Here is a 22121-nt window from a genome sequence, read left to right as displayed (position 1 = left end):
ACTGAATATCAAAATTGACGAATTTCATATCACAAAATATCACGGTATGGCAGCCCGCAGCAACTACGAATTGCACGAGTCTGGCAGCGCCACAAAACGACGACAAATTCGTTTTATGCTGTTTTTGTTTGAACCTTAATATGTAAATAATCCAATAAAAAGGACTTCTGAAAACTTGCCAATCTTGTAAAAAATGTATGTATCTATCGGATAAAATTATTTTTTAGGGCTGAGAGGGCCAACAAGCTAGTAATATTAAACGGAATATCAAAATCGAGGAATATCAACGTTGAGACTAGCAGTAAAATATAGATATACTATCGATAGTGCCCTCGATGGTTTGACACCTCTAGTATGAATGTATTCATTCGAATGTATGAATGTGTTCATTCGAATATATGAATGTATTAATTCGAATGTATTCATTCCAACGTATGAATGTATTCATTCCAATGTATGAATGTATTCGCCTTTTGGCCATGCGCCTTTTGGCAGCACCTGCTGCTGCATAATCCTCCCTGCAGCCATAGTAGCTGTCTCTGCCGCGGCCCCGCCACCACGCCCTATAGGCAGCCGCTGCGCTGCTCCTGCCACCCACTTCCCACACACGGCATGTATGTATGTATGAATGTATTCATTCGAATGTATTCATTCCAATGTATGAATGTATTCATTCGAATTTATGAATGTATTCATTCCAATGTATGAATGTATTCATTCGAATTTATGAATGTTTTCATTCGAATGTATGAATGTATTCGCCTTTTGGCCATGCGCCTTTTTGGCAGCCCCTGCTGCTGCACAATCCTCCCTGCAGCCATAGTAGCTGTCTCTGCCGCGGCAGATTGCTCCTAGAATAGGAAACCAATTCTTGTATCCATACACAGGTTGTGCTGTGTACCAGCATACCGAAGCCCAACACATGCAAACTACTTTGTGTGTATGCAATGCGTCCAGCAAAAACCGATTTTGTCTCTTCTCTGATTGGTGTTACCGCCATTTTGTTATGATTTTGTCGTTGCCTTTCTTCGAGTTTGCACTGTTCCCTTATTGGCCGTAAGCTGAATTTGGGCACCGCTGGTGTATGGATACAAGAATTAGTTTCCTATGCTGGGAGAAATGACAAAAACAAAAGAGCTCGCGGAGCAATGGGCCTGGGCACCCCTTCACTAAATAGTTGAAAATAAAAAACAAGTAAAATTAAATTTTTGTATCTTTATTATTCATTTGAATTGCAGCAATCCGTCATGCTTGGTGATGGGGGACCGCTTTGATTGGTAGCTCCATCTGCTGCTGCTGTTGCTATTGCTTATAGTTTCAGTGGTTATGTAATCCCTTTTCGGGATTAGAGGCCTTACCACATTTGGTTCATTAGGCGGTTTTCATAGAAACATACATAGGTTATATTTTGCAAGATATATTTTTCTTTAGCTCCTGGCGCTGCTTATCGAATAGAGTGTTTTTTTTTTATTTCTTGGCCACAAGGGCAGCCCTCGTGTCGCCTGACTGCGGCAATGTCACCAGGGCTGACGCTGGCGTCTGCACGTCCATGATCTTGGAAAAAAGGCCTGCAAGACTTTGAAGACCGTGTCTTCCGAAAGGAGAAGCTATTCGAGGCATTCGTACCCTTGCTGGCCAGTGATAGCAGGGTGGAGCTATGCCCGTCCGCAGAGACCTGTGACGAGTTAATAAAACTGTCCTCCTGACCCTCGGGGTGTATCTCCTCCTATCTCCGTGCTGAGATACATATGTCGTCAGGGCCTGCTAGGAGATATGTCGCCCGGAGATATGTCGCTATGCCTTCAGGGCATGTTAAACTGCAATCCTGATCCCAAAATTTCAATCGAAATCCCAATCCGCAACACCACAGCAGTGCCTAGTGGTTCTACTAGAAGTTTCACAGCAGTGCCGGGCCCTATATTAAATTTGAAAAGCGCGGACCCATTTAATTTCAAAGAACAGAACAGAACATGTAAATACATTTGCCTGACTTAACAAGGGCTTTTTATTTGAGGGAGATTATATCAACTACAGATCCTACAAAATGTAACGCAATAATGATTAAAGTAATGCAACAAATACAGGCGTGGCAAACATCAATAGGATAAAAGACACACATTATTTATTTACATATGTATTTATGATTTAGACGTATTTTACATACATATATCTTAAAATGACTATTTGAAATTGTTTTGCAATATTTTGCTAACAGTTAAATTTACAATTTACGGACTTTATAAATAAAGGATTCAGCTTAAATTATTATTTTCTTGTTTGGGTTTCTTTAGCATATCATTCCCACAAGGTTTTAGACCTGACAAATATGATTCCAGCTTGCAACCAACACAAAATTATTCATTTACATTGTAATTACATTCATTTCCTTAATGTGCATATATGTATTTATCTCGATAGCTTCAAGAACCGTCACAGCTTCACATTGCGTTAGGTTTCACAATCTAAAACAAACAAAATAAAATAAGTAAATTCCATATCTACCTTCTCTCAGCTTAGAGTTTGAAAAGTTAAACCAAATAATTTATCCTTTGCGTTTGGAAGTTAGCGGAAATTGGTTGGAACGACGCATTGTTTTTGTGCGTATGTGGATCGCTGGGCGTTAGATATATCTCTGTAAAGTCCTCACTGCTTATGTGCCTGCTAGGTACTCCCAGGCATACGCCGTTCATACCGTGGCCAGATTTTACTCTGAGTTCCACCTCTGGTTCATATATGTTTTTGACAAGACCACGCTGTGACAGTGCTGTAAGACGTTGGCGCTTTTGAGCAGTTAGGTTTTGAATATTTTCAAGTCTAGCCTTTTGGGAGGCAACTCCCGTGCAGCTCATTATAATGGCGAGCAAAACACAGAACTCCACAAGAGCCATTAAAATACTGGCGCCAAAGAATACACTATACTGCTCCCGATACCAGGTGTCGCGATGAAGTAGACATGATTCCGTAAAGCGCTCTCTCTATCAAAGGATAAATGGTCCAGGGACTGACACTGAGACTCATTTGCTGGCTTCGGATCTAGATAGGCGAGTGGCTGTGATGCATTTTCCATTACACAGCTACTTAATGGATCAGGCCATAATCAAAGCCCATAGCTTTGAAGACGCCATAACGATGTGTCGTACACCAACGAACTTTTCATCCCGCAGCAGCCAAGCGAGTTTGTGCCAAGACCATGGCATTGGTGTACTGCTCGTGCCGCGGTACACCATAATGGGTCTGCAAAGACTTTATCATTTGACTCTCATCTGAGTGAATACCACATAGCTAAAAAATACATACAATATAAATACATATATTAAGTTTTAGACTTTGGAATATGGTCAATATGCATAGAAGGAAACAGCATCTGTGCTATATTTTTCTTTGGAATTAAAAGGGAAAAGTTATTCGCTAACGCTAATTTACATTTTTGCTGGTCAGCCAACCATAACGAAACCAAAAAAGTGATGTTAGGTAAACTGATTAGAATCCAGGCTAAAATTTAAAATCCCTTAAAGGAGAGCACTGGATCTTTTAAACATATTGAAATCAAGGATAATAAGGATTTGCCATTTGAACGCTATTTTGTAAGCGATTTTTTGGGAGACCTATATCTAAAATCAAGCTAGTTTTTGTTTTTGTTTTGATTTTACGATTTATTTGTGCAGTGAAGAAATGAGTAATGTCAACCACGTGTCATTGGAAAAAGACCCTCACAGCTTCCTCGTCTCACAATTTGAATATCTGGGAATAATTCGGATGTGAGCACTATATAAATACATACATATATGAAATAATAAGCAAACTCACCAGCACCACAAAATCGCGCGCAGTTGAATTTCTGTTCATTTGAGTAGAGCTGCATGTTGCTACCACAAATGGGATTATACTCTGGAGTAGTTGGACAACTGCCAAAGCAGTCTAGAAATTGTTGTGTCACTGGCGGAGGAGTGACGAAAGGTGTAATAGTACCTTGTACTCTTACATTGTTGACCACTACCCAGCCTGCCTCAGAAGTAGGAACATAGTGTGATATTATCGTTCCAGATTTTTCCAACGGGTTTTGTGTAGTTTGAAAAATAAGTTGCGCAGTCACTATGGGAGTAGCACAGACTAGTAGTATAATTTTGTTCCAAAATCTGATCATCTTAAAAAATCCCGTTAGCTTTTACCTCGTTCGCTGCTCTAGCGATACTAAAATATTTTCACATAAGCTGCATTTCAAAAGACAGCAATACGGGTTTGCGAAACTGCCATCTCTGGTAATTCCAGTTCTATGCGACATATAGGAGGCATCTATTTAGTATAAATTTGTATTGCGCAGGTCTGCTGTAACCTAAGATAGATCTACCTGAATTCCCTAATCCGCTAGAGTGAGTGAAAACCCAATTCATTGTAAAAACAGCTCAGTGATTTTTTCATTATGGGAATTTTATAAATCAAATTTAAACTTTAGCCTATTATAATAATATTATACGGCACTGCTGTTATGACTGGTCCGGTCATCGAGAAGGTCGGCGAAACGTACTGCATAGATTGCTCTAGTTTTCGATAGCTCGGCTGGATTCCTAAGAGCCCAAATAGAAGCTGCTAAGCAAAACAAAATGTTAATAGTTGCTTGTAACTATGTTAGATGTTCGGTTAACCTTACAGTACTGGTATTTTCCATTCGTAAGCATTATCTCCTGGGAACACCTTTTTATACCCGTACTCAAAAAGAGTTAAGGGGTATATTAGATTTGTGGTAAAAGTGGATGTGTGTAACGCAGAGAAGGAAACGTTTCCGACCCCATAAAGTATATATATTCTTCATCAGCATCAATAGCCGAGTCGATAGAGCCATGTCTGTCTGTCCGTCCGTCCGTCCGTCTTGTTGAGCGCCTGGATCTCAGAGACTATAAGAGTTAGGGTAACCAAATTTGGTTTCCAGACTCATGTGATATCACACTGCTACAAGTGTATTTCAAAATTTCGCCCCGTCCCCTTCCGCCACCACAAAGGACGAAAATCTGTGGCAGCCACAATTTTAAAGATACGATAAAACTAAAAACGCAGTATCGTATAGAATATCCATATCTACCAGACTGCAGAATCTGAATCAGATCGGATCATAATTATAGCCAGAATGACGAAATTAATTTTCAGTTGCTTCCCCTGCTCCTCCTCCCGCAAACGACAACACAACTCATTTTCCTTCTCGCTCGCACACTCTGCCGCGTTCAGTGCGCGAGCAACCCCTAGCGGAGGAGATGTAGAATCTAAATGGAACATGTACAATCTACATGTTAGATGTAGAATAGACATTGTATATGTAGATGTAGATAGCAGATGTAGCAAAAAAATGTAAAATGTAAATTTTTCTAAAATTCTAAAAAATCTTAAGCTGTATATACTGACTGAGTACGGGTATAAGTAGAGTCGTGTCCCCAGAAACGACTCACACGTTCCTTCTCGTTATAGCTTACTTCCAGGTAGGCATCCCAGTCGGAGCGGGCGCTCCACTGCTCAGCAATTTTCGCTCGCTTTCGGGTAGACCCTTGCCACCGCCTGACCCCCCACCGCAGTCATGCCTAGATGAGCAGTTCTTCTTCTGATTCTTGTTCATGCACATAATCGAGCAGAATTCCTTGTTGGGTGCTCCAACCCCGAACACATTGTCACATTTTGTGCATGTCCCTTTGCTTGCAGAACTCGGCAATGCACGTCTCCGAACAGAACTCCTATGTATTTCCCCGCCTGGTTGAAAAAAACGTACTGCAAGGGCATCTTCCCCCGTTGCATCAGGTGAAGGTGGCCCTCTTGGCCGGACGTTGTTGGGTAAACGCCCCCGGCTAGCCACCACCACAGAAGCAACTGAGAAAGATGCTGTTGACACGATTTGGGGCTAAGCCCGGCTCCCTATCATCATCATTCAGCATTCACCATTAAGCACTGTCCCTCCTTTGGAGCAAAAGAGTGAGAAGAGGAGTCTAGGCATTCCTCCAACTGTCGGGACAACTCACGCAGACTTGTTTTCGATTCGCAGGTTCACAGTCTCGTTGGTTGTTTTGGTTCCTTGTCCATAATTGGACGCCGAAGACTGTGGTACTATCCACAAAGACCTCAGCTGCAACGTATTCGTTGTATGAACTGGCACCTCCATATGCTGTATCACTGGTCACTGGTTGGAGATAAAACGGAGGTCCCATGGGAGTCTTTGGATGGGAAGTACTTTGCATACACATAAATATTTTATCTACTGTATAAATAAGAATATGCATCTTTGTCGCATTTCAAACGAGAAGGAACGTGTGAGTCGCTTCTGGGGACGCGACTCTACTTATACCCGTACTCAGTCAGCATTTACATTTTTGAGCATATAATTATTTATAATTAAAAAAAAAAAAAAACATTTGACATCTTACATTTTTTTGCTACATCTGTTATCTACATCTACATATACTATGTATATTCTCCATCTAACATGTATATTCTACATGTACCATTCTTATTCTACATCTCCTCCGCTAGGGGTTGCTCGCGCACTGAACGCGGCAGAGTGTGCGAGCGAGAAGGAAAATGAATTGCGTTGTTGTTGGCGGGAGGGGGAGGGGAAGCAACTGAAAATTAATTTCTTCATTTTGGCTATAATTATGATCCGATCTGATTCAGATTCGGCAGTCTGGTAGATATGGGCATTCTCTACGATACTGCGTTTTTAGTTTTATCGTATCTTTAAAACTGTGCCTGCCACAGATTTTCGTCCTTTGTGTGGGCGGAAGGGGGCGGGGCGAAATTTTGAAATACACTTGTAGCAGTGTGATATCACATGAGTCTGGAAACCAAATTTGGTTGCCCTAGCTCTTATAGTCTCTGAGATCTAGGCGCTCATCGAGACAGACAGACAGACAGACAGACAGACAGACAGACAGACAGACAGACAGACAGACGGACAGACAGACATAGCTATATCGACTCGGCTATTGATGCTGATCAAGAATATATATACTTTATGGGGTCGGAAAATTTTCCTTCTCTGCGTTACACACATCCACTTTTACCACAAATCTAATATACCCCTTAACTCTTTTTTGAGTACGGGTATAAAAATCGTTTAGCGTTCGCTGTTAATTTGATTTTCTTTCTGAAACGCGTAAGCTTTTTTAAAAAGGTGTAGTTCTCAGAACGGACAGCTGTTCACAGCTGTGGCGTTTTGAAAAATATATATGTACATCCAAATGCAAGCATCGTTTCCATTTACATTATATCGATGTGCCGCAATGGGAAATACATTTCAAGCAAGTAGTTCATATCTATCCAATATCCGATATCCATAGCCACAGGAGAAATCATCAAACAAATCCATATACTCTAAATACATTTATTTAGATTTCAATAGTCTGATACTACTATTTGTCTTTACATTAACAACATTCAATGTGTTGAACAAATATTAACAAAAAATGTCACCCAAAAATCATTATTCTCTTGATATCTTTTTTTCTAACTGAAATTAAGAACAAGTAACTAAATTAATTTCTGCATTAAAAGGATGAGCCACCCACCAGCCAAAGACAATATAAGTATAAGATGCGTAACGCCATACGAAATTTCTGCACACGAATTTTGAATGCTGGCTCTAGAGCTGGCTCCAGGCTCTCTTGAAATTTTTTAGAGAGAGAGCGATCTAGAGCCAGCCGCTCTCTTGTATGCATACAGCATACGAAGGCACACGAAGTTAGTTCTTTGCCGATGCGAAAGCCGAGCCGAGTCGTCGCGACGACTGTATGTGTGCACATGCATACATTTTTTACAGCGCTGTCGAATATACCCTTCACTTTATAAGTGTAAGTTAATTTTGCAGGACGCTTACCACCCCAATATTAAAAAACTCATATATGTATTATATGTATATATCCCTCCAATGATAATTTCTTTTCAGATGGTATATTCGATAATAATGATCGGATATACATATATACAAATACATATGTAATATATATTTAATACATGACTTCACATTGGAATAATTTTCATTAGGGTATTTAGCATGCAACGTATTCAAACCCGGTAAATAATTTCGTTTCTCAACTCATAAAAAGGTTTCCGTCTCGAAAATCGTCCGCTTAGCACAAGTACGCACACATACGCACTTTCTGGTTCTGTGTGTACTCATACATGCAAGCGGATTCTATTTTTAGATTCGTACGCTCTCAAATTTGGGCGAGCGAGATGGCGCGAATTTCGGCGCTGGCCGAAAAATTGTCTTGCATATGGCAATTGAAATGTATGAGCGTTACGCATCTTATACTTATATTGTCTTTGCACCAGCCCATGTCCATTTTTTTAAGCTATTTTTTATAGATCCTTACTGTCATATGTATATGTATGTATGTCATAGTATTGTATTTTTCGAATTATCCAAAGGAAATAACAGTGATTAATTATGGTATACCTAAAATAGGTTCGTTATACATATATTGTAATGTACATTTGTTGTTGTTTTGTTGTTGAGAAGGAAGCCAGTGTGTGGTCTAAATACATACGAATTTTTCCGACTCTGCATGAAAGGTGAAAATCAACCGATCGCTGCTAGAATAATACAGAATGTGCGTGAATCCTCTGATAGAGGCAATAATTGAATATTAAAAATAAACGAAAACAATGTTTTATTTTCATGACATTGGTTTTCAATATTCAGTTTTAGTTTTAGCTTCATTCTATTAATCTAAGTTGTGTGCATGTACTTGACGATACATACAATGCTCAATTTATTTTACATACATATTTTTGCATGCCAATTATCGATTAAGCCAATTCTTCACAAGATTATGTAATATTAAAACTAAAAGTTTAACAAATCTTGGTAGTTTATTCATTTTTAATTATGTGTAATCGTATATATACAGGGGTTTCGTTTATCTTTTAATTTTGAATGTGTAAGTGGTTCGAAGTGAACCATCTCATTTAATAATGAGAGACAAATTGCTATACTTTACATCATTAGTATGTGGAAAGGAAGGACCTTAATGCGTAGTTTATTTTGTAACTAAAACATTAACATTTCATAGTTTGTTTAGTCAACAGACAATTCCTTTCACAGAATTCGTTAGTTAAACACCCAATAAATGTTTTATTATTACAAAATTATATATGTATGTAAATTATTTACAATATTTCCAAACTTTTGTGTTTGTTTCGCTTTAAACCTAGTTATAATCGTATTGTTGTAAAATTTTGTAAATGTGGGATGCTTAGTGTGTGCGTCTTTGTGTTTAATAAATATGTAATATAAATGTGCAATGCATTTTTGAGTAGCAGGGTTCTAGTTTTCAAAATGTTTGGAGTTTTTCTATTGCATTTAATGATTAAGGAACAATACTTTTTGAAAGTTTTGTTACTGCAAGGAGTGGAAATGGTTGGCAGTTGATTAGTTTTTGATTTTCAATAAAATCATGTTTTGAGAGTACATATTTCGATCACAACTGCATATAAATGTTAACATGCTTTTAACGCAAAAGAAAACAATATTATATTTCCAATTTGCAGCTGTTTTATATAAAGAATTCTAAGGGTTTTCGTGCATCATTCTATATATTATAGAAATAAACTGTCTTCATAAATTACAGAAAATAAATTATAGAATTTAAAATTTGTCAATTTGTCAACAGTGTTCCTGCTATGTGGAGCTGCTTCATTCCGTATATGCTATTTATCTTTATCTTGAAGCTTCATTTATAGTGCCAGATTATTTCGACGACCGTTTACCTTATTGACTAAATTGCAGATTTTTAAGGCTGGTCCCAGCTTTAGACCCATGTATTTCATCATCATTTCCGAGTTAAGCAATAATAATGCTTTTCCATCGATTTCCTGTGTGCAATATATATATACATTATAATAATCGAGTGAACACTTTCTAGGCTGACTTAATGTTTACTCACATGCTTTCTAAAGAGATCCCCGTGGACTGATAGCGAGTGATCATTGCTCTCGATATACTGAATGACTTCTTCAATAGACCAGTCGATGGGCTGAGAGCGCAGATGCGAAGAAGATGCAGACGAGGGTGCGCTGAGGGGCGAGGTAATCGCTGTGTAGCTGCTGGAAGCTGACGTTGCAGCTGCCCCGGCCGGCGCTGTGGCTGCTTTGGGTGCCGTCACTCCCCCTGCAGCCAGTGCAGTGGATGAGGCCGACTGGCAGCCTGTGAACGGAGTAGACACAGATGTTGGCAACGAGGCGCTGGAGGAGAGTGTTGTGGGAGATTTGTAATAGCTGTTTGAGGGCTTCACGTTAATCTGTTCTGGATGCACTTCGGCCACCAGTGGAGCCAGGTACTTTCCAATAGAACTTGCATTAGCTGTCCCACCCGCCGCCAAACTTGTAGTCGACGATGGCGACGAAGAATTGCTCACAGTCGTGGTTTGCTTTATCTCTGTGTTTCCATTGTTGATGATACTATTGTTGTTGTTTGTGTGATGCTGGAAGCGTACTTTGCGCAAAGCTTGCGTTGTGGTGGATGTCCCTCCGCCAGTCACGCCGTTGGGTTCTGTTTTGATGACCACCTTCGCACTGGGTTTACTTTCGCTCCCGTTGTTCTGGCTATTTTGAGTATTCTGATTCTTTGGATTCGTATGCTCTTTCCCATTATTCGGCAGGGGTTTGGGCTTCATATCCGACGGAGATTTTGCCCCCGTTTCTTGTTTGATCAACACCTTGTCAGAGGATGGCCGATTCCGTTTATCCGAAAGCACGGGCGATGAGGGAGGCGTAGTCGATTGTATCAGCTGACGCTTTCTGCTATGGGCGCACTTCTTGCATTCTTCGGTCTCGTGGACGAGCGAAATGAGATTGGCACATGCCCGGCATGTGGTGCACAGCGTCTCGATGAACTGGGCCAGACTCTCGTCGTCCTTCATGTGCATCGGCGATGGGATTTTAACCTAAACCATACCCGTAATTAATACAGATTCGAAACGAAAGATCACTTGCTGTACACTTACTGTGAAATTCTTTCCTGCCGCAGTCACAATGTGCACGTCTCCTTCTAAGGCGAATAGCAGCTTGGACAGCTGCTGTGTATCCGTGCTTGCAGCTAGGATTTCCTGCAGGCACAGCTTGGCCAGCGTTTGATACGTCGGTCCCGTCACCATGCACGGCAGCTTCGAGTTGTTGATAAACGGACCGCCCTTACAGTTCGGATGGAAGTGGGCGGTGGCCGGGGAGGCGGGGACCATGGCTTCCGATTCGGTGACAACAGTGTAGCGGGGACGTGCGCAACGTTGCTTGCTCGAACTGGAGTCCATTCGGGACTTGTGGCCCGGCGGTTGCATGGGATGACAGCTGCGGGCACACCACCCAGCGGGAAAGATGTCTCTGGAGCGGTAGTTGCACCAATAGTCGAAGGCCCCACGCCATCCATCGAACGTCACGTGAATCTGGTCATCCTTGATGGCATCGACAGTGGCGCAGCAGATTAATTGCGGATTCTTCTTATCAACCGCTTCCAGTTTCTGGCCAACTTTGAAGAGGTTCTCCTCCGGCGATGGCGGCTCTGGCTGGAAGATTTCCTCGGGCGCTACCATTGCGTTGATGAGGATTTTGCACAAGTAGCCAGGCCAGCTAGATGCATTCATTCGGAATCCGAGCGGTGGCTGCAACATGCCACCGTTCTTCTCGCAGTGACCGATGGCATGGATTTCTGTGGAGTCTACCAGGCGCCAAAAGTCATTTTGCGAGTCGCTGCCATCGAGACGCAACCGAAGTCGGGATCCCAAAACCCCCACGACTGTGGCAATGCAGGTGGAGGTGACATTACGTGGATCCAGGGCTTCCAGTTTCATGCCAATCTTGAAATCATTGTTGGGCGGATTCCGGGCCTGTTTAAAGCACTCCGCAGGGGCGGCTTCGCTGCCAGTTTCCTTAAACCAGCAAATAGTTAGTACGGAAAAACAGTATATTTATTTTATATAGCTTACTTCCAGGTAGGCATCCCAGTCGAAGACATGAAAGCTTTCATACTGGAAGGGGCCTGCAGGGGCGGGCGCTCCACTGCTCAGCAATTTTCGCTCGCTTTCGGGTAGACCCTTGCCACCGCCTGACCCCCCACCACAGCCATGCCTAGATGAGCAGTTCTTCTTCTGATGCTTGTTCATGCACATAATCGAGCAGAATTCCTTGTTGGGTGCTCCAACCCTGATCACATTGTCACATTGGGTGCATGCCCCTTTGCTGTACGCCTTGCGGAACTCGGCAATGCACGTCTCCGAACAGAACTCCTTTTTCCCCGTCTGGGTGGGCAAAACGTACTGCAGGGGCAGCTTTCCCTCGCCGCACCAGGTGCAGGTGGCCCTCTTGGCCGGACGACCACGTTGTCTTTGGGTTAACGCTGGAGATGTGGCTGCTGATGTGGTGGAGTTGCTGCCACTGCTGGTGCCACTAGTGCTGCTGTCGCGACCCCCAGACATTTTTTTTCGTTAATTTGGTCTTTCTATTTAATGTGATATTTCACATTACATTTGCATCTCAATGGATGCCCGTTCTGTTTCACTTGCAATGGTATTTGTGTTTTTATTTAAGCGGCAATTTGTACTTAGGGGCCAAGACAAAATAATTTTAGCACAAGTTACTTTACTGCGTATAAGTCCGCCCTTCGCACTGGATTTAAATTGACTGGGTGCGCTTTTCGTTTGCTGAATGCAAATGCTGAACGATATTTGTTTTTGCTTCTGCTTGCTGTTTTTGTGCAAACTATCTTTTGCGGCGTTTCCGAGGTCACGTAATAACAATTGGGCGCATTGCGACACGACACCCAGAAAATACACTCCACATACAACAAATTGTCGCCGATTCGGTAATGTAATCCCATTGGGCCTCATAAACGTAGCCACATTTTCATTTTGGTTAGCAAAAATGGGAATTTTCGATTGTTTAATATACAATTATTTCCGAAATTTTACACTTTTTCTACTTTGCTTACAGATCCGCCATATTTGTTTTCCTAGTGATGGTGCCTCGCTGCAAATGTGGCACGACGATATACGCATATCGGTTACCTGTCACTGGTATTTTAAAACACGGAGGAACTATCGGAAATAAAAATACATCGATATCAGCAATATATCGATGTGTGCGTTATAGAATAAATATTTAAGTCTCTCTAATTTAATCTAGTCTCTCTTAATCTGTTGACTAAGTTTTGGCTACATAATGTAACTACCCTTGCAACAACAACATAATAAAAAGTTACGCAAATGCCAAGCTCGGGCTTAGAAATCTTAGAAAACTTTTTCCCTAACTCCTTTTTTGGTATTTGGTATTTCCCCCTCAGCCCGTAACTTGATTTAATTGAAAGGCTTCAACACTAATCCACAATAAAACTTATTATAGTTTGAAAGAAACTGGAAGCCAAACATTGCGCTTAGCCAAGACGCAAAACGTTGCTAATTAAATGTTGTTGTGGAGGCGCTACAGATTTATTTTACATTGTTCCTTAAATTATGAATCACTTGGTTTGACCGACACTAAGGCACAAGGGTTCCTGAGCATTATTTCATTGCACATTAACGTGTACAATTGGATGAGTTAAACATTTTCATGTCAATAGCCTGGGTAATGTATAATTGGATGAATTGAAGCGTCTGCCTTTGGCTTTTGACTTCTCATTAAATGACCGTTTACCACCGTTTAGTCGCTTAGAAGTCGATTAGGAGGGGGTGTGAAGGGGACAATCTGGTCGAGTCATAGACATATTACGCAAATCAAAGAAAAGATTTTACCCCGCTGGGGATGGCGGCTGGCGGCTGGCGGGTGGCTATGTGGGTACTATACTGAACTTTATCCGTGTGTTAATAAATAAATTAATGAGTTTTGTCTTTGGCAACTGAAGTGTATGTCAGGAATGAACCCTTAAATTGTTTTAACGGATGGAGTGCGTGAACTTGCGTTTAAAGAGGTCCTTCTGTTGAAAATTCTTTGCTAAACCTTGTACAGAGATTGATTTGATTGATTGAATTTTTCATGGTTTACTTTTAAAGACAATCTATTAGGACCTTTTCAAAAGTATAGTAAAATATATGTAGTATATATCTTTGTTAGAAGGACACTTAAAAACATCCCAAAATCAGGCACGCAGGAAAAAGATATCAGGCACATTTTGACAGAATTCAATCAGCTATAAAAAAGCTGGAAGAGACGTTTGGCTACGGCTACGTGCTTAATTACAAAATTGCATACATTCACGTCACAGACACGTGTTGTCAGCAATTAAAAGCATGTCAAAGTTAGTAGGCGGCAAAAGGACTGTACCAATGTGACGAAAAGTCAGATCACAACCTACCTACTCGTATACGAATTGGTTAGACGGATTTATGGCAATGGCAAGCAATTTTACACCTGAATGCGATGCGAATGCGTTGGACAAGAACGTCGAAAAACGTTAGCCTTTGCCATCTACGACATGACATTGAGTAGTGCACGGGTTCCGTGCATGTTACTGTCAACTTTCACGGCGATAGAACAGGGGTAACAATTAATGTGCAAATATAAGTCATTAAATATTAATTGAGTTCTATAATTAAAATGTTACTCCAGCATTTAAGACTATACTGTGCAACATGTTGCACAAGTGCGTTGGTGAATCTTTTAGAAATTTTAGAAATAATTACACTGAAACACCTTTTGCAATATATATATATGTGATCCCTTCTTGCAACTATTGCTTTCATCATAATGAATATTCTTTCGGTTAAGGTGGCTTAAAAGGTGCGTGGCGCACGTTTCCATTCATTCATAACAGTCGCATGGCCTCAACATCGTTTCCTTCCTCATTTTCATCGTACTGACTCTTCGTCTATCATCGTTCCTGCCACACTGCCACTTCGTGTGGCACCTTCGTTTTGTGTTTAATATAAAAACACGCCGTGAATGCTCTGGAACCTGAGTTCCCCGTTCGCCGTCAGCCTGTTGCGTTCATACTAGTCGCCAGAACTCTACCAGAGCTTCAGGCATCGCTTTTCGCCAAACGCTTTTGGCATCGCGGCGTGGCTCGTTAATACATAATATACTCGTAAAATACATATAATCCAAATTCGGTCTACATTTTAGCAGCGCAAGATACATATATCTTTATCATCATACAATTAATTGTATTGCTGAATTGAAGATACCAAGAAATTGGACGCATAAATATTGAAGAGGTGATTTTCTTTTTCTTTTCATCGAGTTCGTATATTAACGTAAGATTTTATATATGGTTTTAAAAATATTTCGAAGAAAGTTGACAAGAAATTATAAAAATTTTTAAGAAAACGTAAAAAGGTGTGGAAGATTTCCCTCGAAATATCTTTATAGTTGGTATACAAATTTTAGATTTCTTTGGAATCAGATCATGGTTTTTAAAATTTGATTTAATTAATTAAATTGCTGCAAGTGACTTAGGACTTGGACTTAGGACTTCCATCTGTTAGCGACAGATTTTTCTACACATATTAAAAGACTAATAAGACTTATTACAAATTTTCTTGTTTATCGTCCTTAAATATCATTTAAGAACATCCTTGTCGGATTACAAAACTTTTCTCTCTTTTCTGTTCTGGGGATATTTGCATACAAATAAATATATGTACAATCTGTACATTTTGTACATAAAGTTTAAATAGATAAGACAGAAATTTGGTTCCTTTTGTTTAGATATTTTTTTTCCTTTTTTTTTTGTATTTTACGGATAAATTCAAAGAGCATCCTGGCACACAGCTTGAGGCAATCACGTTTCCGACGAGAGCACAATTATCAGTGGTACAGTGGAGTGGAGTTTTATTACTCACACGACTATTTGGGGGTGTCCAAAAATCAATATTTATTTCATTTCAAATAGAAGAATGTGGGTGCCAAATAACTTATTATATTATTAGAAAAAATATGTTCTCGATTCCTTTGGCCCTCTCGTTGAAGACCAGCATCGTGAACTTTAACATTTTACTTCGATATCTATTAAAAAAGGAATCACTAGTCAGATGTCAGCCAATAGTCGTCACTGCAAAAGTACGGTAGATGATGGTGGAATCGAATTCTGTTTGAATTCGAAAATCCTTTTGCCATGAAATGGCACTCATACAAATTTGACATGTGATTACCGACCGGCACTGCTAATGCTGCCGCCATTTTAACATTTACTTCTATTTATTTGACGGCAAATACTACTCGTACGAATAGTTATGCCGTCTAATACTCCTTCTGACAGGTGAAATATCATTTCACCCCGCACCCACACTACCATCCTCGATACAAAAGCAGAAGCTACCCTCTGTCGGGGGGCTTAAAGGAGACGCAAGCCATTTGTATATATCTGGATATTTTACTTATTTCTATTGAAAATTAAATACATTATAATAGTTCATAGTTCATAATGTTTATGAAATTTTTCAACCCAAAAAGGAGTCCCCTGTCGGCTAAAATTTAAAGGTCTCTTTGGCATGGAGTAAGGCTCGGATGGATGGACCGCACTCGTATTCATATTTATGTGTCCCATAAATCATAAGAGCGCTTCTTGTTGTCAGAAAATGATGCACATTTCCCATAAGTCAGCGGTTTACTTTTTTTTCCATTCTATCCCAGTGGGAAAAAGTGGTAGTTCAAAGGTTCTAACTGACCTGACCTGACAGTTACTTTCAAATTGTACAAAGCCGGGGTTATTTTACTGAACTTAATTATATGCATCCTATGAATACATCCAAACATTTATAGTGTTACTTGCAAACCAGTAATTTATTCATTTGTATAATTCAGGACTGTAGAATTTGTTCTCACTTTATTCCAGAAATGATGAAAGCCACAGCGTGGTTTTGTCCGGTTTTACTAACTTTACTGTGTGCAACGAGGCTCGTTTGTACGGCACAGAGAGGCGGGGCGGCACAGAAAGGGGAACACCCTGATGGAAACAGCCACATAAACGGATATCCTTTGGACTACCTGGATGCACGGAACATACAGGTGCGAATTGCGTATTTTTCCTTTTATGTTTGCTTTCTGTTTCGAATAGGATTACCAACAGTTTCCTTTGCCTTACTTGCCCGTACTAGAAGAGTTAAGGGGTATATTTTATATGTGGTAAAAGTGGATATGTGCAACGCAGAGAAGGAAACGTTTCCTACCCCATAAAGTATATATATTCTTGATCAGCATCATAACCCGAGTCGATAGAGCCATGTCTGTCTGTCTTAAAATGTAAAATATTTTAAAATTCTACTTAAATCATAAGCTCACAAATTTTTATTCTGACTCAGTACGGGTATAAAAGTAGACTCACTCCACAGAATCGACTCACAACGTTCCTTCTCGTTTTGTCTTCGGAATGGATATTCAATTAGTTGCATCGACATCACCTTTTCGAAACAGGCTTTGCCATCAATTGATGCCGTTTTTCTGGATTATAACTATTGTTTATGCAGTTCTGTCGATAGTTTTCAGTGAAAAAATAGTTTTATGATTTTAACATATTCGGAATACTTAGATTCTTAAAGTCTCACACACAAGATTATACCAGTCTCTTATCTATTTCTGGTTTTACTATCTCACGAATTATTTTTTAGTCAAGTGCCCGTAATACATTCTAAGTAATTTCATTCCCTTTATAATGCTTTGATCAAATGAACAAGGAATGCTTCAATGCTACCTTCGAGGCATAGGTAGCATCTTCTGTGATAGGTTGACATTGAAAAATTGATTGTCTCGTCGGACCTAACAACATGAACAACAAATAGAAATTTTGGGCAAACGATGCCAGGTGCCTTACCTCACCTAATTAGGGGAATAACAAAATGTTTATTTGCTTTTACAACTCTTGTTGACAATCAAAAGTTTTTAAAGAACTTTTAGGGTACTTAGGTGAGCAAATAACTTATGCATGTAAGTATTTGTGGACCAGGGAGCAGAGCTTAGAAGCTTACAATTAATGAAGGCTCTTCAGACTGCGACAATTTCCAGTGTAGTAGTTTCGCTGCCCTCCTCGGAGTCAGTTGTGGTATCATCTGAAACCTGCGTCGTCGTTTCATCAGGAGTGGAAGTCATATCAGGTTCTTCAGTAGTGGTTGGGTCTTCGTTGTCCGCAACAACAGTGGTTTCTTCCGTAGATGCGCTTCTCTCCTCGGAGTCATCTGGCACCTGCGTCGTCGTTTCGTTATCCGTAACAGCACTGTTTTCTTCCGTAGATCCGCTGCTCTCCTCGGAGTCATCTGGCACCTGCGTTGTCGTTTCGTTATCCGTTACAGCAGTGTTTTCTTCCGTAGATCCTTTACCCTTCTCAGAATCAGTTGTGGAATCCTCAGGCTCTTCAGCAGATTGAGTGGTAGAGTCTTCAGGGTTTTTGAGACCAGCAGTGGTTTCCTTCCCGGCATCAGTTGTGGAGTCATCAGCAGGAGGAGGTAAATCAGTGGTGGAATCCTTTGTGCTCTCTTTTGATGAGTCTTCCTTTAAAATTTCGTGGCTATTGTCATGATGGGCATTCCTGGGTTCCCATTCCTTGGCTCTCAAACTTCCCCCGCTGATCCTCCAGTGGCCGGAAATACTTCCCTTCCAGCCACCATGTGGTTTGGAGAAAACTGTTGCCATTAGCGCGGCCGACAAAAAGAGCGAAAGAACCTTCATTTTGCAATGTTGTAGAGTATACTGGCCTGAACGACATTTGGCAATTGCTTTTATAAAAATCAGATAATTATTTCCCACTTTAAACGTTTCAGATATTGTGACCGTACACCATACATGTACATATGTATGTACATGTACATTACTTTATCTAATCGGTAGATTGTGGTTTCTGATAGCCCGAAATTATAGTGGAAATTGTTTGTAATTTTTGTATTTGAATATTTTTTTAAGTCAATTAAAATAAGAACCAAGCACTATTTATATGATTATTTGATTCATACAAGTATCTCAAGATTCTAAAACTTTAAAATATCTCTTTCTGCACGTATTTTTTAGCTGGGAAACTAAACTACTATGTTTTAGCTTGTTATATGCAATTTGTTTTATTTGTTGACTCACACACCACGCCATTTGGTGTTCTTCTTATTTTATCGGTAAATTGCTGTTATCGCCCAGCCTGGTCTGACAGTTTTTTAAGTGGAAAAAAAAAACCTAAAAAAGCAATGATAAGCAATGAATTCCAAACAACAGTTTTCCATAATTTACAAACAAGAATCCATCACAGCACACAACTGATATGATATACTGATGATATCATGATCCAAAATTTATATTTTTAGCTACTACGCCCTCGATTTACATGCAGATAGAAATATTCGTATTATATGCACTATTAAAAGCATTTCCATTATCCAAGTTTTCATTTGATGTCTTTAGAACTTTTCCCAAAGTAATTTTATATACTTTTCTCATCTAGGATGGTTTTTTACTCGCAAAGCGCAATAAGCCGTCCCTGTCCATTGTCAATCCCTTGGATGTCCTGCGTCAGAGGTTGCTGCTGGAAATAGCGCGCAGGCAAATGAAGGAGAATACACGGCAGGTGAGTGAGCGAAGGTGTGATAAATGGTTTGGTAAGGTTTGGGGCTCCTATTGGTACAATAAGCGCTGAGTTGAGCGCCAAATTGTTTGACCACTTTGCTTGGTATTTTTAATGAGCAGAAAAAAAATGAGAAAACACACAAACTTCTCCCTAGGTACCAAGAAAAAGTTACTTAAGCGTAATTTGGTGTGGCGTGAAGTATAAGTAAAAATATGGAGGCGGGGCTTATCAAAACTAGAATGCTAAATGAGAAATATTTTGAAAAGCCCATAAAGAAAGCATCTGCACAAAAGTTTTTTAATAACTTAAGCAGAGCAAGAAGCAACTACAAAACATACATATTTTCTATAAAATATATAAGTACTTATCGTACCTGGCAAGTTTTTGTTTGCCGTTTTGCTCATTGAAGCATTGAAAAAAGCAAAGGTAGAAAACGAAATTGAGCATGATGTGTTCTACATAAAAACATATGTATATATAAGCTCGACCTAACATTCTATATGTGTAGATATATGTATATGTATACAGAGTATATAGCGATGGCCCAGCAGCAGCACCCAAAGCCCAAAACCAGGCACTGCGTATGTGTAAAAAAAATATTTTTCTTCGCAACAAAGCGTTTGTTTGGTTACCAAACGATTTCATCCCCAAGGCAAAATATAAAAGACAACAACAAAAAATCAAACGATTTAATGCCAGGAATTCAAACGATTTGCCTTGATAGTAGGTTCACCTTTTGTCGAAACGAAATCCAGGTGCAGGGAAGGGTTATCCGTAGAACGTTTAACACACACACACACTCGTATTGATTTGTCAAAGGGCTTTAATATTAATAGTACATTTAGGGCATATGTGTCCGAATTAACGAGGAATAGATATCGATATCATAGGATTCATGGCCCATGGACTCTTGTAATACTTGAAACTGTGGAGATTTATGACATGACGTGTACGAATCGAATAGTAAAATTCGACTGCATTGAGACTCTGAAAAATAATTAAATAAATTTTGCCAGTTAAGCTCATCCATACCCTTGTCGGATGACATGCAATCACTGTAGTATTTTTCAGCAAATCCTTTAATTTTAACCGTATTACTTTATTTGCGCTTGCAAACAGGTTGAATTAAATCGGGCCATTCTGAAGAACGTGGGTAAACGAGTCTACCTAAAACCGGCAGGGGCAATGATATCCAGACCTTACGCGCAGCAGTTGACGTTGACTGGGAGGGAGCTGGCCAGAGAAGAGCCACAAAGCAACAAGCGTCAGCAGAAGCTGCACTGGACCAATTTCCTCAGTCCACTCCAGTGGAGATATGCGATGCCACAGTCCCCAGACACTTCACAGAGTCAGAGTCAGAAATCACGAGCTCAAAAGTTGTTTAACTATGCAAAAAAATCTTTAAGCGGTGCTGGTGCTGGACAAGGTCTGGGCATGAGTGTGGTGGGGCAACATCAAGAAAACGGAAATGAAGTTGAAAATGAAAAATATCATGAAAATCACGGTGATAGAATTGCTGCGATGGCCAGCAAAAACGCAACCATATATGTGGCAGACACGGACGTAGACGACAATGCCAATGATGACGACGAGAACGTAAACACAGAGGAGGAGAGCAGGATGGAGGATGAGGCGTTCGAGGAGGACAAACCCAACTTGGAACAGAATGGAATTGCTGCAGGTGTGGACAATACAATTGAATATCTTCCCTGGAACTTTCTCTACCGCTATCTACTGCAAAAAAAGAGCTATAATGACATTTAAGCGTCTAAAGATTGGGATGCAATTTCAGATTACATATAACAGATACGATACACGATATACGGTTACACATGCATCAAAATGGATAAGATGGAATACATAGAAATGCATAGTAATGTACATTGACGGTTCCTAAATGGATGGCTACAAGGCAGGCATGTTGTGTGTGCATATACTCCACATCCAATCCACGTCCAATCGACTCCACTCCACTCAAATCCTTCGATTAACAAACTTTTTCAATGTTGCTCACTGTATTCAAGTTTTTTATTTTATTCAAATTAAAATTAACTAGCGATTTATACTACCTCTCTCACAGATACTGTTCAACAAAAAAAAGTGAATTCCTTCTTTGATTGATTACAAATCTAAACCAAAGCTACAAAATATAATTATAAAATTAATAATACAAATAAAATTCATTTTTTAAAAGCGTAATTGATAGTGATCATCGATACAGAATTGTTTACTCCGCGGGCGGACAATAATTTTTGTTAAGTTTCTCGAGTATTTCCTCTTTATTGTCTTTGTGTAACGGATGCTCAAATAATTAATAATAATACTTGATGGACTCTTTTGCACAATCTTTTTGTTAAGCATACACTTTTGATCACTATTGAAATTACGTAGTAAACGTTTAAAGACAACAAAAATGGTTCCAAATCATACAAATACGAATACAAATACCGATTTTAACGTAGAAAGAATACAACCTTACAATATACATTTGTATTACTATACTCGATCAGCTACTTCTTTGAATCATAAATAAATATAACATGCCACCAGTGTGTAAGTTGACAAGGTATTAAACTGGAATTAAATGGTTTTTTGATCTTTACATTAAAAACGGGGACCCCGA

At 39.8% G+C, this 22121-nt stretch overlaps 3 protein-coding genes and 1 pseudogene across 5 annotated transcripts; 1 reads left to right on the top strand and 3 right to left on the bottom strand.

The window, feature by feature from the left end:
• Nucleotides 1-1990: 1990 nt before the first annotated feature.
• Nucleotides 1991-3539, bottom strand: LOC111070217 (annotated as a pseudogene).
• A 78-nt stretch (nt 3540-3617) lies between these two features.
• LOC111070038 lies at nt 3618-4201 on the bottom strand. The gene is made up of 2 exons (XM_022360334.2): nt 3808-4201; nt 3618-3741 (listed from the first exon to the last, which is right to left on the bottom strand). The coding sequence occupies exons 1-2, from the start codon at nt 4142-4144 to the stop codon at nt 3683-3685; spliced, it is 396 nt and encodes a 131-aa protein (XP_022216026.2). The 5' UTR covers nt 4145-4201; the 3' UTR covers nt 3618-3682.
• Nucleotides 4202-8837: 4636 nt separating this feature from the next.
• Nucleotides 8838-12993, bottom strand: LOC111070087 (polycomb protein Scm). Its single transcript, XM_022360395.2, has 4 exons — nt 11955-12993; nt 10980-11897; nt 9921-10919; nt 8838-9849 (listed from the first exon to the last, which is right to left on the bottom strand). The coding sequence occupies exons 1-4, from the start codon at nt 12441-12443 to the stop codon at nt 9712-9714; spliced, it is 2544 nt and encodes an 847-aa protein (XP_022216087.2). The 5' UTR covers nt 12444-12993; the 3' UTR covers nt 8838-9711.
• A 1937-nt stretch (nt 12994-14930) lies between these two features.
• Nucleotides 14931-21636, top strand: LOC111070010. 3 transcript variants are annotated; one of them, XM_022360300.2, is made up of 5 exons: nt 14931-15173; nt 16793-16965; nt 19376-19498; nt 20618-21179; nt 21291-21636. In XM_022360300.2, exons 2-5 carry the CDS (start codon nt 16795-16797, stop codon nt 21299-21301), a joined length of 867 nt encoding a protein of 288 aa, XP_022215992.2. In that variant the 5' UTR covers nt 14931-15173; nt 16793-16794; the 3' UTR covers nt 21302-21636. The 3 variants fall into 3 exon arrangements, with proteins under 3 accessions (XP_022215992.2, XP_022215989.2, XP_022215991.2); XM_022360297.2 differs by having other exon boundaries at nt 20618-21636; XM_022360299.2 differs by lacking the exon at nt 14931-15173 and having other exon boundaries at nt 16770-16965; nt 20618-21636.
• The last annotated feature ends 485 nt before the right edge of the window (nt 21637-22121 follow it).

Source organism: Drosophila obscura, unplaced genomic scaffold (genome assembly GCF_018151105.1).
Source record: "Drosophila obscura isolate BZ-5 IFL unplaced genomic scaffold, ASM1815110v1 contig_4, whole genome shotgun sequence".
Lineage (NCBI taxonomy): Eukaryota > Metazoa > Arthropoda > Insecta > Diptera > Drosophilidae > Drosophila > Drosophila obscura.
The sequence above is the reverse complement of the archived record's forward strand: the minus strand, read 5'-3'. Positions and strand labels throughout refer to the sequence as shown.